This window comes from Trematomus bernacchii, unplaced genomic scaffold, assembly GCF_902827165.1.
Source record: "Trematomus bernacchii unplaced genomic scaffold, fTreBer1.1, whole genome shotgun sequence".
NCBI lineage: Eukaryota > Metazoa > Chordata > Actinopteri > Perciformes > Nototheniidae > Trematomus > Trematomus bernacchii.
The window spans coordinates 9,397,259-9,412,511 of NW_022987705.1; the positions used below are offsets into that span (position 1 = coordinate 9,397,259).

Sequence of the window (15,253 nt, forward strand, 5' to 3'; positions counted from 1 at the left end):
TGCGAGAAGCCTGTGTGTCATCAGCCAGGCACCGGTGGCGTGGGTTTCCCTTGTCAAACTACACACTCTCTTATTTCTTCTGTCTAAACAATATAGTTATCAGTTGCTCTCAATTTGGTTCAAAATGACGGTATGTTTAATGTTCAATTCATTTCAATATTAGGAATGTTTCCTGTGGTTTATAGGCAATGGTTACGCTTTGTCTCAATAACTTACTGTAGCTGTTAGCTAAGTTAGCTAACATAAGCTAGTTGACGAGCCAACTGCAGAAATAGACTTGAGAGAAATCTGACACAGCTGGACCAGAGATAACAGCTGTTTTCTTGTTAAACACTCCTCGAACAGACTTTCTATTATTATTATTATTATTTTTAATTATTATCTATTATGTTATATTATCAGGGGTAAGTAATAGTTTTACTGCTCTGCCTTTTCTCTAATGAACTATCAATTTTGTTCGTTTCCAGGAGCGAAAAGGAAGAGCAAAGTTGGACTTCTTGAGAAAGATTGAGATAGAGATCCAGGAGAAATGGGAGAGGGAGAAGGCATTTGAGAATGATGCACCGACAACAATTGGGGAAAGCACAAAGTGAGTATCTGCTGTTATGAGGAGGTACCATATGATTAATTCCCTACTCTACTTCACATACTTTACCCAGGAATAGCTCAATATGCAGTTGTTAGACTCTGTTAATAAAGCAATTCACATAGATTACCATACCCAGGAATGTCAGAGCAGTTTTTGCTGGTTACTTCCTTCAACTGATCTCTTCCTGATACAATATGAACACCTATTGTTCTTAAATGTGTTTGGAAGTAGTCTGTTGTTGCTGTTGGAAAAACAAGCCAGGCAAGTATTGATGAAGCTCTTCTGCGGAACAGTTAACGTATCAAGGATGAGCCTTCATTGCTCCGCTTTATTCCCCAGTTCATGGCAATTTGTACATAACACCCTTTTTTTTCCATTTATTACAGCAAAACCAAGTACTTTGTCACCTTCCCCTACCCCTACATGAATGGCAGATTGCACCTTGGACACACGTTCAGCTTGTCAAAGTGTGAGGTAAGTTTGTATACAATGACAGACGAAGATAAACACTAAGAAATGTACTTCTTGAGTTGGCATGCATGAAAGATACTTGATATGCATACAGTATGTTCAACTTATGATCACTAGTCTCTCGCTCATTGATGCTCTACTTTTTTTCTCATAGTTTGCTGTTGGATACCAGTCCATGAAAGGGAAGAAATGCCTCTTCCCATTCGGGCTGCACTGCACAGGAATGCCAATCAAAGTTAGTGGCTTTTTTCCTGTCTAATAAATAAGTCCTGTGTGTGTGTGGCATTGACCTGCAGTTATGGAATGTTTTCATTTTTAGCATTGCCTACCATATACTGTACATCCCACCTTTCATTCAACAAACACAAAATGTAAGTTGTTTCCAAATACACTCTTCTGTCTGTACTTCCCTTCATAATTGTAGAAAACTAAATGACATGGTCTTCAGTACTAGTACCAGTTCGGCTTTTTAGGTTTTTCCACTTTATTAATTTATCAATTCATCCCTGCCTTTAATCCCCTCGCACAGACACTAATGTTTCCTTTCTCCCGGTATTCACACATCTATATTGTATCCACCAGGCCTGTGCAGACAAGCTGAAGAGAGAGATGGAGGTGTATGGAAACCCTCCACAGTTTCCAGACGAGGAGGAAGAGGAGATGGTGAAGCCAGAGGTGTCCGATGAATTCATCATCAAGGACAAATCAAAGGGCAAGAAGGTCGGGATCGGATGCAGATTGATGACAGTTTTCACATATGAAGGAACAAATACAGTGTTTAGTAAATGACAACCATAACTCTTTTTCATTATTATAATGTTTTATTCCTCTTTTAGAGTAAAGCAGTGGCCAAAACCGGAACTGCCACTTTCCAATGGGACATCATGAGGTCTTTGGGCCTGAGTGACCAGGAGATAATCAAGTTTGCCCACGCCGAACACTGGCTGGAGTACTTCCCTCCTTTGGCTATCAAAGATCTCAAACAGATGGGAGTCAAGGTGACTAATTGTAATAACGTAACTCTAGCTAACAACTGTGTAATGCAATAAAATGAGACAAGCACATCTGCTTTCATTTGACTTTTTTTTACTGTAAAGCCTTCTTGCAATGTCATTTGGTTAAATAATCTGTTTATATGTGTTAAGAGGTAAACACTGGAGTGACATGTCTATAGTCTGATTTTTGTTTGAGAATTCACCAAAAGATATATATGCCATGGGGATGATTTAAATAAGGTTATTTATTCTAGTCAACTGTGCTTAAATCTCTGTTTCATGTTATCACTTCACAGGTGGACTGGAGGCGTTCATTCATCACCACCGATGTGAACCCCTTTTACGACTCCTTCGTCAGGTGGCAGTTCACCACACTCAAGGAGAGAAAAAAGATCAAATTTGGCAAAAGGTGAGATTGTTAATAGTGTTGTTCCTCAAACTTTTTCAGACCAAGGACCATTCACCACATAGAGAAAACTCAATGACCATATAACAACCCAAAAACGTCCATAATCAATAAGCCTCCCGATTTAATATTACATCACACTTTTCAGACAAATTAAATTATAGTTTTGCATTGCACTGAATCCTATTTACAGTATGCTTCATTCATAACATTGACATCAACATTATTCTTATTAATAACTTAGGCTGAGTGTCCATATAATTTTATTTCTGATCACCAGCATTTTTTTGAAGAGTTCCTCCTTTTTGTGCAGCTCTTACAAGCAGTCTTTTTTGAAAACCTCTGAACAGCTCTGCGTCTCTGTCTCCCTATTCTGCTCCAATGCATGTTTATTGTCTTTACAATTTGGATATTTTTTGAAAGAAAATATTTTACCAAATCTACTCACAGACTACTCCCTGAGAAAGTCTGGTTCAGTGTTGTGTCTGTAACTGTTTTACTTGTGTGTAGCACTTTCCTTTCAGTAATATAAAGACAAGTAAGGAAGTGCCATTATGTAAAATGATAATGTCTCACACTTTATATTTTTTGCTATCTAGATAAGTTGGACTCTCTTGCCTGAAACAATGTCATATATACCAAAGTCATATCTTTCCATGGGGTAGAAGCATATTGAATATTTAAAGTGAAGACATCAGGCAGTCTCGTTGTTTTTGGCATTCTGTGTTTTTATTGTTGTTGTAATATATAATGTGACTTTGCTCGACTCCTCTGCAGGTATACCGTTTACTCCCCGAAGGATGGACAGCCCTGCATGGACCATGACAGGCAGACCGGAGAGGTAAACCTTCCTGGATATGTGGAATAATGTATTGGTTGTGACAAACAATAACACAGGAAACATTACAAAGAAATGGTTTCTCAAAAAGCAATACATTTTGAAATGATTCTTCTTTTGATGCCAAGTCACATACCTCACATCAAAAACATAGAGTGTTGGTTTGATTTGCCTTTTTTTTTTTTACAATTGAGCAGTTTCATAGTGATGTAAAACAAATTCCACGTAGTCTATTTAATAAAAAAAAAATCTGTTTTATAATGTAAGCACCAAAGGTAAAAACAAACAAATACTTTAAAAGGGTCTCTTGATTTGAACTGACATTATCTGAGAGCTGTCATTTGTTTACCCCCCCCCAAGTAACATTTGTCTTTGCCTGCAGGGAGTTGGACCTCAAGAGTACACTCTCATCAAGATGAAAATAGTAGAACCGTACACGGCAAAGTTCAAGGCCAAAGTCTTCTATAGCAGGTAAAGAAATACATACACTGAACACACTATAATGCCAACATTTTGTAAAGGATGGTCACTACACCACTGACAGTTTGTGCATATATACTTAAGTGTATTTCTCATCTTGATAAACACTGTACTACTAACTTTTAAATTGAGACACAAATAAAGTGCTAAAGCCGTCTTTCTCACAGCGCCATGAAAGGGAAAAACATCTTTCTGGTGGCCGCCACTCTGAGACCAGAGACCATGTTCGGTCAGACCAACTGCTGGGTGAGGCCCGACATGAAGTACATCGCCTTCGAGACAACCAACGGAGACATCTTCATCGGCACCAGTAGATCTGCCAGGAACATGTCCTACCAGGGCTTCACCAAAGAGAATGGAGTGGTGCCAGTGGCCATGGAAATCCTGGGACAGGTATGAACGTTGTCTCTGTTTTTCTTCAGCTAAAGATACAGTAAGTTCTATTTCATATCAGGGATTGAACCCATCAAGTCTTAGAGGTAAATTAGAAGTGTAAAGACAGTTTGATTCTCAAGGTTTCATAGCTATGGTGCAATCAACTTGATTACTTCTGCTCTGCTTTTTTCCTATTACCCACAAGTCAGTCTATCCTAACAGGATCAGGTAGGGTGCCTATGTGATTAAAGAGTAGATAAAATCAGGTTCTGCATCGTTTTGTTTCTTTCTAGGATGTCCTTGGCTGTGCCCTGAGCGCTCCTCTGACCTCCTATAAGATCATCTACGCTCTGCCCATGCTCACCATCAAGGAGGACAAAGGTATGAGTCAAACACTTTGAAAAAGTCGCAGTGCAGAGATTTGTCACATTGGTTTAAGCGTCATCGTTTTCAATAGGTGATTTCTGTGGATGTCTTTTTATCCGTGTGTTTCAAATAAAGATCAATGATCTGGCCCTTATGCTTAAGGTATTACTTCCTGCAGAGAATCTGCACTGAGCTTTATCCCATTTTCCTCCTTCCTCTTGTGGAAGTTTGTGCAAAAATACTGGGAATCCTCTAAACAGCAGGCCAAGGTCACCCTATAATCTACAAAGTGATGTACTGTGATGTCGATGAATAGAAATAATGGCTGTTTATTTTTGCCTGAGGCAGATCATTTGTTAACGTATCAAATGGATGTAATTGCTCCCAGTGCCTTTTGTTCTTTTAGAAGTCTGTCCTATCTATTTTCTGGCCTGTTGCTCGAGGGGAGTAGTTCATCAGTGTGTTCCTGTGTGTCCTGTTGATGATTTCTTTATAAACAGCCTTAATTAGAAAGTCAAATGTCAGAATTTCAATAAAAACAAATCTCTTGTGTCGAGTGTGTCATTGCGGTTTTGAAGGGTTGTGGAGAGCATTGAGAGAGGGGGAATCAAACCTGACCTGTGACATTTATCAGTTTCCAGATCACGCATATTTGTGCTTTCCCTTTTCACAGTTAGTTAGTTACTCCAGTATGATAGCATGGAAACAATAGCATTGAATGTATATAATGCACATTTAAATGAGAAACACATGATCTGTGTGTGCATACATACATTGTCATACATGTGTTGACCTTTTGTCTGCTCTGTGTTTTCCTCAGGTACGGGGATAGTTACCAGTGTGCCTTCTGATGCTCCTGATGACATCGCTGCTCTCAGAGACCTCAAGAAAAAACAGGTAAAGGTTACAGATAGTTAACATGAATGCTGCTATTCAGGAAGCCTTTTCTCCTCAAATAAAGTCTGCCGGGAAATAAAGAAAACCTCTGAAACTTAAAGTGCAGTTTTGAAATGAAGTTTTAGAAATGTTTTGTGCCTTTTTTTATTGGGCTTTTAAATAAGTCTGCTGTGTCATTTGCTTGAGTGCAGGTTTACTAAACCCACGGTTGTTAAGAGAGAAATTTGATTAGTGACACATCTATTGTCACTGCCTTTTGCATTTTTATAATGTGTCTCTTAATGTTTAATTTCCAACAGGCTCTACGGGAGAAGTATGGAATTGAGGACAAGATGGTGTTGCCTTTTGAGCCGGTAAGCTGACCCGCTAGTCTGTTTGAATCGAGTCAGAATTGAACACATCAATTTAAGTAAAAGTTCAATTCAGTCCAAGTTTCAGAATGGAGCCTTAATGTGTGTCTGTGCAAATGTTAGGTCCCCATCATTGATATCCCAGGCTATGGGAACCTCTCCGCTCCTCTGGTGTGTGATGAGCTGAAGATCCAGAGCCAGAATGACAAGGAGAAGCTGGCTGAGGCCAAAGAGAAAGTCTACCTGAAGGGATTCTACGAAGGGGTGAGTCGGTTCGGTTTCTAATAAATAAGCCAGTCTGAGTTGTATTGTGCCATGCGGGTTCATGCCGTTATGAGGGGGCCTCACCTCCTCATCTGAAGCGCAAATGTGGCGCACTATTATGCGCTTATGCGGCGCAATTAGTGTAAGCGCCACAGTTTATCTGCCGTTTAGTCCACTAGCACCCCCGCCCCCCCGGGCTCGCGACACAGATTGTGTAGGTAGATCATTTGGGCGTGGTCATTTTAAAAGTAGCTCCCAAGCTGAAAAAGTGTGGGCACCCCTGCCTTAGTGGATTCAAGTTTAGTTTTGAAGCTTGTTCGATTTATCTCCGAGACACAAGCCAATTGAGTTACACCTTAAAGCTAGACTAAATTATGAATGCACTGGCTATTGCTCTGTGTGGCCCCTTGACAGTTTGATTCTGTCTACTATTGGAAAAACGGTTCATAACAGAAAGCTGGATGTGTACAACATGTCTCGCTTACAGAGACGAGGAATAGCATTCACATTTTTTGTCAAGCTTTTTATTTTCCCCCGTCACAACATTATGACATGCGTCTTGTAAAATTGTTCACATTCAGCTCCCTTCACTGTCAACAGATTGCTCTTTGAAAAATAAATAAGAATTCAAATGAAAGTACTGCATGGAGCCACTCGATAGCACATCTAGCAGAATACATTGCATATGTGTAAAGTGAATACGTGTCATCGCACTGAGCAGTTTATGATTGTTTGTGATTGTAGAATGCACTGCAGGACACGTGACCTACTTATTGTTGTCAGAATTGTGAAAGAATTCAGTGTGAATGAAATGTTTTGATGAATGACTTCCTGTCTCAGATCATGCTGGTTGATGGCTACAAGGGGCAGAAGGTCCAGGATGTCAAAAAACCCATCCAGAAGATGATGGTTGAGAGGGTAAGACATTATTTGATTCTAATACATAAAGGACAAGTTAAAAATAAAGTATATCTAAAATAGATGTGGTACAAGAACTTCAAACTATTTCTGTTTGGTGTTCTCTTTGTCCGTGAACTGCTACAGACTATGTTAGAGTTCACTATATGCCATGTGTGATAGATGTTTCATCTATATTAGCCAGTAATGTTGTCGGCTCTGTATCAATTTATCACAGGGTGAGGCCATGATCTACATGGAGCCGGAAAAACAGGTCATGTCGCGTTCAGCTGATGTGTGTGTGGTGGCTCACTGCGACCAGTGGTGAGTGGATTCTGCTCACTAAATAGTATACTATAAATCTAGTGTGTGTTTGATTTGTAACAATAAGGACTTTGGACATAAATGGATCTGAAGCGGCATGGCAGTGTTATAGAAACCAGGGAATATAAATGGATATAAAGATTGTTTTTCTTGTGAGGTTGAATGGATTAATTCTGGAAGACAAACTTTTAATAACTTATGTGCATGCTAATGTTATATGTGTGTTTCAGGTATTTGGACTATGGGGATGCAGAGTGGAAGCAGCAGGCAAATGAAGCCCTCAAGTCTCTGGAGACGTAAGACACAGTTTGCTTTCTGCAGTGTTTTCCTGTTCTCTCGTCTAAATTATCTAGTAGAATTGTTTGAGATATTATTGACTATGACTGTGACCTTAAGCTGGAAACAAATGTTATCATGCCAAAGTTTGCATCATCATCTTCCTCTGATTTAATGATCTGTTTTTTTGCACAAATATTTACAGATTTTGTGATGAGACCAGGAGAAACTTTGAGGCGACGCTGGCCTGGCTGCAGGAGCACGCCTGCTCTCGTACCTACGGACTTGGTGAGTGAGTGAGTGAGTGAGTGAGTGAGTGAGTGAGTGAGTTGTTGCAGTAACTGTTAATATAGGAGACTTATATATAACTCTAATATTGCTTAGTCTTGTTTTGAGATTTAAAGGTAACACTCCGCCAGAGATGAACAAAACTTAAATATGTTTTATCTAATTTACGACTGACATTTTTGGTCTATAGATGGAGACAGAGGACTGATGATAACGCACCTAGCAACAGCCTCACTCTCTGTTCAGACAGGAATAAATGCAGATTAAAATGCCAGTGTAGTACAGTCTAGGCCTGTGGTTGACTCCTACTTTACAAATCTCCTCTAATATTTTAAGAATATGAAGCACAAAGTTTCACCAACAAGAATACCTGAACAAGGTGGTGGTTGTGGAGACTTTGTTCACCTCTTTGTGGAAGCGTAATATACTTTAGGTTTTTTGCTGTTGTCCTCGACAAAGATAATTGAAACACTTTAAGCTCAAAAGTGAGGATGCAAATGAAGTCGGTTTTCAAGTAAGAAATCACAGAAAAAGCATAGGTAGATTACGTTTTCATGAAAATAAACCCATGAGCCATAGTCAGACCGTATCCCAGTCACAGAGTTTATAAACTGTGTAAATCGACTCTTGATGCTTACCAATATTTGTTTATTAATGTGTGTTAATACTGTGAATTATGTTTTATATTTCTGAAATCATATTAACAAATTAATGAAAAATGTGTGCACAAGTCAAGAGTAAACAAATTAACATGTTATAATTAATGATCTTGATTTATTACTGCTTGTGGAAATTAATTAATGGGTTTTTTTTAACCATAGAATGCAACTAAAACATACCAATAAGAACTCACTGTCTGATTTTAGTGAGAGCTTACTGCATTTGAGGCTAATTGAGTAGTTTACCCTCCCCACCCCGCACACACGCCTAACAATGACCAAAATTAGAATTTGAGGAAAAGCCACAAATCACTGAGTGAAAACAATGAGTGGCTTGAGTCTGTTAAAGCAGCAGGTCAGACACTTGTGGTCCGGCTGAGTTCGGCTTGTTTGCCAAGGATTACACAATGAAGCCCAGGACTTATTCCTTTGTGTTTGTCTTGTTCTTGGCACCAGAATGGAGCCAGCTTGACAAGATGGCAAACGCAACAAAAGATTGTTTCAGCTCAGAGGAGACAACAATTGTCTTTCTTAATACTTATTTTTTCTGTCTTTTTGCTTTCTCTCCCATGTTTGTGTGCATGTATTTCTTTGTTTTTGGATTGATGCTTGCGCGTGTGTGTGTGTGTGTGTGTGTGCCTGCCTCCTGGTTACCATAGGAACGCGGCTGCCTTGGGACAAGCAGTGGCTGATTGAGTCACTATCGGACTCCACCATCTACATGGCTTACTACACTGTAGCCCACCTCCTCCAGGGAGGCGTGCTCAACGGACAAGGAGCCTCACCACTGGGCATCAAGTACGGACACACACACACACGGACACACACACACACACACGGACACACACACACACCTGCACACTCGAGTAAACACAGATTAAGCCTTAACTGATTCACTCTGTCTCCTCTCCTTCTCCCGTCCTTGCTTTTCTGCCTCCAAACAAGCATGGATTTTGTTCACCTGAGGGAAAAAGACTGCAATTTAATAACTAAATGTAATCTTTTCAAATTTAAACAAAGTCAATTTGTCGCCCGGTATTCATCCATGAAATTAAATAAATATATTTGCTCTATTACAGACACAGTTTTAGAAAAATCAATTCGTAGCTCAATGTTTAATTTAAGTGTCCTCAAATCTCTTTCCTAGGTCTAAGATAAAACTGCAAAGAGAACTGAAACACTGCATTTAAATACTTCTCTTCGCCTTGTTTCAACCCGATACAGCCCTTGCTGTACCCTGGCTTAATCATTATTTTCTCCTTTCTTTCTCTTTTACAGGCCGGGGCAGATGACCAGAGAGGTGTGGGACTTTATCTTCTTCAAGACATCTCCTTTCCCAAAGACAGACATCCCTAAAGAGTGTCTGCAGAAGCTGAGGAGGGAGTTTGAGTATTGGTACCCTGTGGACGTCCGTGTGTCCGGCAAAGACTTGGTGCCCAACCACCTGTCCTACTACCTGTACAACCACGTGGCCATGTGGCCCAAAGACAGGTGAGGTCGCCCACTTGACCGTCCAGTACTGAGAGATTATGGGCAAGATTCACAGCATGTAATAACATTTATAGAATTCAGATGGTATAAGATCTTGAAGTGAAATTGTACATATATTTTCCAGCAGGATTGTGATTTCATGAGTTTCAAAAAAACAGTACACTTAGCTGTGATTTGCTACAAATGTTATGGACTGTTTAAATCCGGTCATTTTATATTCATTTGTTAAAAAAAAAACATGTAGTTTGAACTTCTATGAGAAGTATTATTTGATGGATCAACCATTTATTTGAACATTGTATAATGCATTTTTGCATATGGTTGTATAGAGATGTGTATATATAATGGAAAATGTGTCCTTAATTAATAATAATAGTAATGAATTGATATCATAATAAGGATTTTAAACGTATTGCCTGCCTGAATGTGCATTTGTTAAACTGTGGAAACGGTATAAGATTATTATTAAGAGAATTTCTCTATTCAAGTATTACATGTATTTTTTTAAGTAAGTCATGAATTAGGGTTAACTTGATTGTATTGATGGTGATGATGGTGAAGATGAGCACATTTCCTCCTGTCTACAGTGGGAAGTGGCCACAGGCGGTCAGAGCCAACGGACATCTGCTCCTCAACTCTGAAAAGGTGTGTCAAATATTCATGTTGGGAAATATTCATCTCTATAAATTGATATGACTCTCTAACATTTATATCTTAGTTTCTCAGGAGGAAAGATCTGGTTTCATCTGATGTGTAATTTTGTCTGGGTTGTTAAAACATGAAATAATAATGTTTCCATAATTACAATTTGCCGTAAACCTTTGTATTTAAACACTTTTCTTCCTACACGCCAGTAATTAACTAGTGTGCTGTTGAGAATTGTAATTACTGTATGTGCCGTTGATTTGCACTTGATTTTTCTCTTTTGTTGATTTAAATACAGGCAGACTGACTCGTCGGATTTATTCCACCAAGCTTTGTAATGAACTTGTGTGGGCGGACGCGCCTGAAAGATTCTGTCTGCTAACATCTGTTTTCCTTTTCGCCAGATGTCCAAATCAACTGGAAACTTCCTCACACTCTGCCAAGCCATTGACAAGTTCTCAGCAGACGGTACACACACTTTCTTTTTGATTTATCTTCCTCCTGTCTGCTCTTTGTGATTGTTTACTCTTTTATCTCTGTCATGTTTCATTGCAACACTGCAGCCCAAACACATCAGGTGTACGTTTTAAAAAGGATTATTAAGTGTCTTCATAACACACGGGCCATTACACTTGATTATACTAAGCATATTTTATCTCACGTTGAAGATGATTAAAAAAATAAATAAAAAAAAGCCACATTTTCATAAGTTAGCTGAGGTGTTGTTATTGAGTGCTTTGAGCTTTTCTATACATCAGATCACTTTCATGCACTGTAATGAGTTTGTTTATTTATGTATAATGTATGTTTAAATCTAAGTGTAATCAGTAAAGCAGTGAATATTCAACCTGGTCTTCCCATCAGATTTGTTGCCCTGCAGCTTTTCGACATTTTTGCACTAGAAATTCATTCCAGATAGTTCGTACCCCCGATCGTCTCTCCACAGGCAACTGGAAACATAAGACAGAAGAAAAGTATAGACTCTAAATGAAATATTTATAGGAACATGAGCAAGACAGATTCTCACAAAGGAGTCGTGAGACCAACAATGAGTCATGATGTACAGGATATATCTATGAAAATGTGTTTCATATCAAAAGTCTTATGTGTTGTCAGTCCTGTAAGGTATACATAATAATGATGATACATAAGAGATGTTTTTATTGTTCATCTCTAAAGGTTTGTTCTGTTAGTGAGTCTGTATTTTTAAGTTAAAGTTATCTGATCTTTCTCATGTATATCTGGTAGTGACAGATGAACCCTGGCACACCTCCTGCCCTTAGTTTACCTCAGGGTTGGTCCAGTCATACTTTTCTGGATTGGATGTTTATTTCATATTTCTGGCCACAGTTTGTTGTGTTCTGAACAAGCTGAATAATATATAGATGTGTCTGTTGGGTCTCTAGAAGCCGCCCCTGCTGTGGGAGTAAAAGAAAGTTCTGAAAGCAGATAGTTGAATTAGGTTGACTTCCTGTCTTAGAGCTCTGTGTGATGTCTGCTGGGTATTTAAAGTTTTCTCAGACGATATCATTTTCCACAAATGTTCTGAACTTCACCTTATTGTCAAGGTATTTTTGGAGGAAAAGAAAACCGGTGCTCTGTTCAGTTTTAATATGCAACCTAAGATTAAGGGGACTCATATAGTTGAATATTTAATATGAGCAAATGACACAGGCGGTGGTGAGACAGAGGCATTAATCCTACCGTTTTTTTAGCTCTGAAACATAGGGGGGAAAAAATAACGTCACTGATTATATTGCATGTGTTCTGTCTGCTATTTCAACACACCTATATGTTTCCTCTCCCAGGTATGCGTCTGGCTCTAGCTGATGCCGGGGACACGGTGGAGGACGCCAACTTCGTGGAGACCATGGCTGACGCCGGCATCCTGCGCCTCTACACCTGGGTGGAGTGGGTGAAGGAGATGATCGCCAACCAGAACAACCTGAGGACAGGACCCGCAGACACCTTCAATGACCGGGTCTTTGCCAGGTACATTCAACAATTCATGTAGACTGGGTTGTATTGCAGGTACCGAGATATTCAGTATAGCTTTTAAATTATTTAGGGTATCACTTTCAACAAGGCCTTATACATGGGAATTGACATCAAGGAGATTGGAAATAGAATCTCATCTTTAAAAACGAATCTCAGCATCCTCTAACAATGGGGTCTTTGCCATGTCAGTAGATTTAGGACTAGAAATGTGAAGCTTGGGTTAGTAGTGAAATTATTAAGATAAGTTTGATCATGAAAGAATTATTTATTTTTATTTTGTCTTATTAATACATTTATTGTTGAGACAGTGGGTTTTCCTTAAGGGACAAATCCACTGCGAATGTTCACATTGATTAAACCAAAACTTTAAAATTCATGTCTGGAATTAGAACCATAAAGAGCCCAATACCTCGTTTAAATAATTGTTTAATATTCAATCGACACACATTTTGTACTGTGACGATTGGAGCTTAAACTCAATTATTATGACAGCATAAGATTTTTTATAAATTATCATCAATTTTGTGGATATAATGACAGAGTGGCAAATAATGGGAAGCTATACAGTATTTTGAGTTTAGACCGTTACATCAGTTCACTGTAATGTAGTCTTTAAAACAAGAAAAGAGAAAACACTGCAATATTACTATATCTAAAATCTAAGCTAATATCTAGTGTCATAGTTACATCGTGCATCTCTAATTTAGATAAATGTTGCATTGCATTGTGATTTTGTGATCATTGTCAAAGTGATTTTCTTCTAAAATGAGGTATGCGGCCAGCGAAGTGAGCCAGACCTTCAGAGTTTCTATGGTTCCCTCGTAAAACCCTGACCTTTCTGACCGTGTTCTTTCTGGTGCTGCAAAGTGAACTGGCTTTGCAGACTGATTGCAATGATTTTGTGTCCTGTGTGTCCAGCGAGATGAATGCAGGCATCCTGAAGACGGAGCAGCACTACGACAGGATGATGTACAAGGAGGCTCTGAAGTGTGGCTTCTTTGAGTACCAGGTGAATGAAATGTCCATTATAAAACGTGTTGTCTAACGACACTTAATCATCTTTATGTCCTTAAAGACGAGCATGATTTTAATCCTCCGTAAGCCTTTTATGACTTTATTATGAATACCGCAGGAGATGGAGCGTAACATGCCTGAGGATTCAAATTTCATTCTGAGGGGAATTCACTGGATTGAAGATTGTGTCTGGGAGAGTTTAGAGATCCCATAATAACATGAACTGTTTTTGTGAATGTTTACAGGCTGCCAAAGATAAGTATCGTGAGCTGGCTATCGAAGGCATGCACAGAGACCTTGTCTTCCAGTTCATAGAGAAACAAACTCTGCTGCTGGCCCCCATCTGCCCCCACCTGTGTGAATACACTTGGGGTCTGCTTGGCAAGGTGAGGAAAAAACTGGATTTGACATTATAACGTGGGTTTCGGCTGATAACGGGTTCAAATGTGCCCTTCATCCTCAAGTAACCACAGGCTTTTATGTTTATATCCCTTTTATACGCGGAGGTAAAACAGAACTACTCTATGAAAGAAACATTTGATCTTCCCGTGTTTTTTATTTTCCTGAATACACCTGGGATCAACGGGCTAAGATAATATTCATGTAGGTCAGCAGAAATGCTTTTCCCGCTGCTCTTTACTTGTGTGAAAATGCTACACACACACACACACACACACACACACACACACACACACACACACACACACATTCCTTCTGTTGGTGGCACACAAACTGCTGTACGATCCCAACAGCACAGAGAGTAGAGGATATTTTTAACATTCGAATTTATGAATATAAAAGAGTGCTGCTGCTCTGGAGATGTTTTTTGTTTTTTTGTCGCTTAGCAACAAAAGCCCTACAACCAGTGTACACTCCAATCATGTATTCAGCCCCTCTTTCTAAAGAGCTAAGAGGCAATCAGTGGACATGGTGTCACGAACAGTCGGGCATTTCTACACATATGGCGTGTGTCTGGTTTTGTTATTTTATGTGACACGAATGTACTTGTTATCCCTTTTCTCATCCTCATCCCTTCTTTCTTCTCTCTGTTTCCCTTTATAGACGGGTTCTCTGATGAAGGCGTCATGGCCTACGGCGGGTCCAGTAGACGAGGTTCTGATCCGCTCCTCTCAGTACCTGATGGAGACCGCACACGACCTCCGGCTGAGACTCAAAGCGTACCTTCAGCCGCCCAAAAGCAAAGTAAGAAATGTCTCTCTGTTGTTTCACACGCGTCACTGCCGCTGTATTCACTGCTAATAATGCCTTTTTAAGTCATTTGGGGATCTTAATATTGATTTCAGCATTGATTGTTTTCTTCTTTAATAGTTTTTATAAAATCTATTTCTTGTGTCGGAGTGTATCGAGTTTGATAATTAAATCTGAGGCAGCGTCGTAGAACAGGCAAGAGTCTTTTCTCCCTTAGGTGCTGTTTAACAGATTCATGGCTGTTTAATGAAGAGCACAATGAGGCAGAAAATAACAGAAAACAGCCCAATGAGAAGCTTAATAATATCAGCCAGCCAAAAGTAGATTTAGGTTTAATAGCATTTCATCACACCTAACTGTAAACAATTGTAAACTGTAAAACAAAGAGTATTTAGGCGCTTTATAAATTCCATTTATTATT

At 39.2% G+C, this 15,253-nt stretch overlaps 1 protein-coding gene across 2 annotated transcripts in view; it reads left to right on the forward strand.

The window, feature by feature from the left end:
• The window catches only part of LOC117490643 (leucine--tRNA ligase, cytoplasmic-like), a 23,560-nt gene continuing 8,307 nt past the window's right edge, over positions 1–15,253 (forward strand). For both annotated transcript variants that reach the window (XM_034140402.1, XM_034140401.1), the window contains exons 1-26: positions 1–130; positions 468–589; positions 976–1,063; positions 1,215–1,295; positions 1,643–1,780; positions 1,897–2,058; positions 2,352–2,464; positions 3,239–3,302; positions 3,682–3,770; positions 3,947–4,172; positions 4,448–4,535; positions 5,341–5,417; positions 5,717–5,770; positions 5,891–6,031; positions 6,872–6,949; positions 7,167–7,252; positions 7,483–7,548; positions 7,734–7,816; positions 9,135–9,273; positions 9,754–9,966; positions 10,554–10,611; positions 11,016–11,079; positions 12,420–12,603; positions 13,528–13,618; positions 13,869–14,009; positions 14,686–14,826. In XM_034140402.1, the coding sequence (XP_033996293.1) occupies positions 125–130; positions 468–589; positions 976–1,063; positions 1,215–1,295; positions 1,643–1,780; positions 1,897–2,058; positions 2,352–2,464; positions 3,239–3,302; positions 3,682–3,770; positions 3,947–4,172; positions 4,448–4,535; positions 5,341–5,417; positions 5,717–5,770; positions 5,891–6,031; positions 6,872–6,949; positions 7,167–7,252; positions 7,483–7,548; positions 7,734–7,816; positions 9,135–9,273; positions 9,754–9,966; positions 10,554–10,611; positions 11,016–11,079; positions 12,420–12,603; positions 13,528–13,618; positions 13,869–14,009; positions 14,686–14,826 (2,793 nt within the window). In that variant the 5' untranslated portion in view covers positions 1–124. The remainder of the gene's footprint in view (positions 131–467; positions 590–975; positions 1,064–1,214; positions 1,296–1,642; positions 1,781–1,896; positions 2,059–2,351; positions 2,465–3,238; positions 3,303–3,681; positions 3,771–3,946; positions 4,173–4,447; positions 4,536–5,340; positions 5,418–5,716; positions 5,771–5,890; positions 6,032–6,871; positions 6,950–7,166; positions 7,253–7,482; positions 7,549–7,733; positions 7,817–9,134; positions 9,274–9,753; positions 9,967–10,553; positions 10,612–11,015; positions 11,080–12,419; positions 12,604–13,527; positions 13,619–13,868; positions 14,010–14,685; positions 14,827–15,253) is intronic.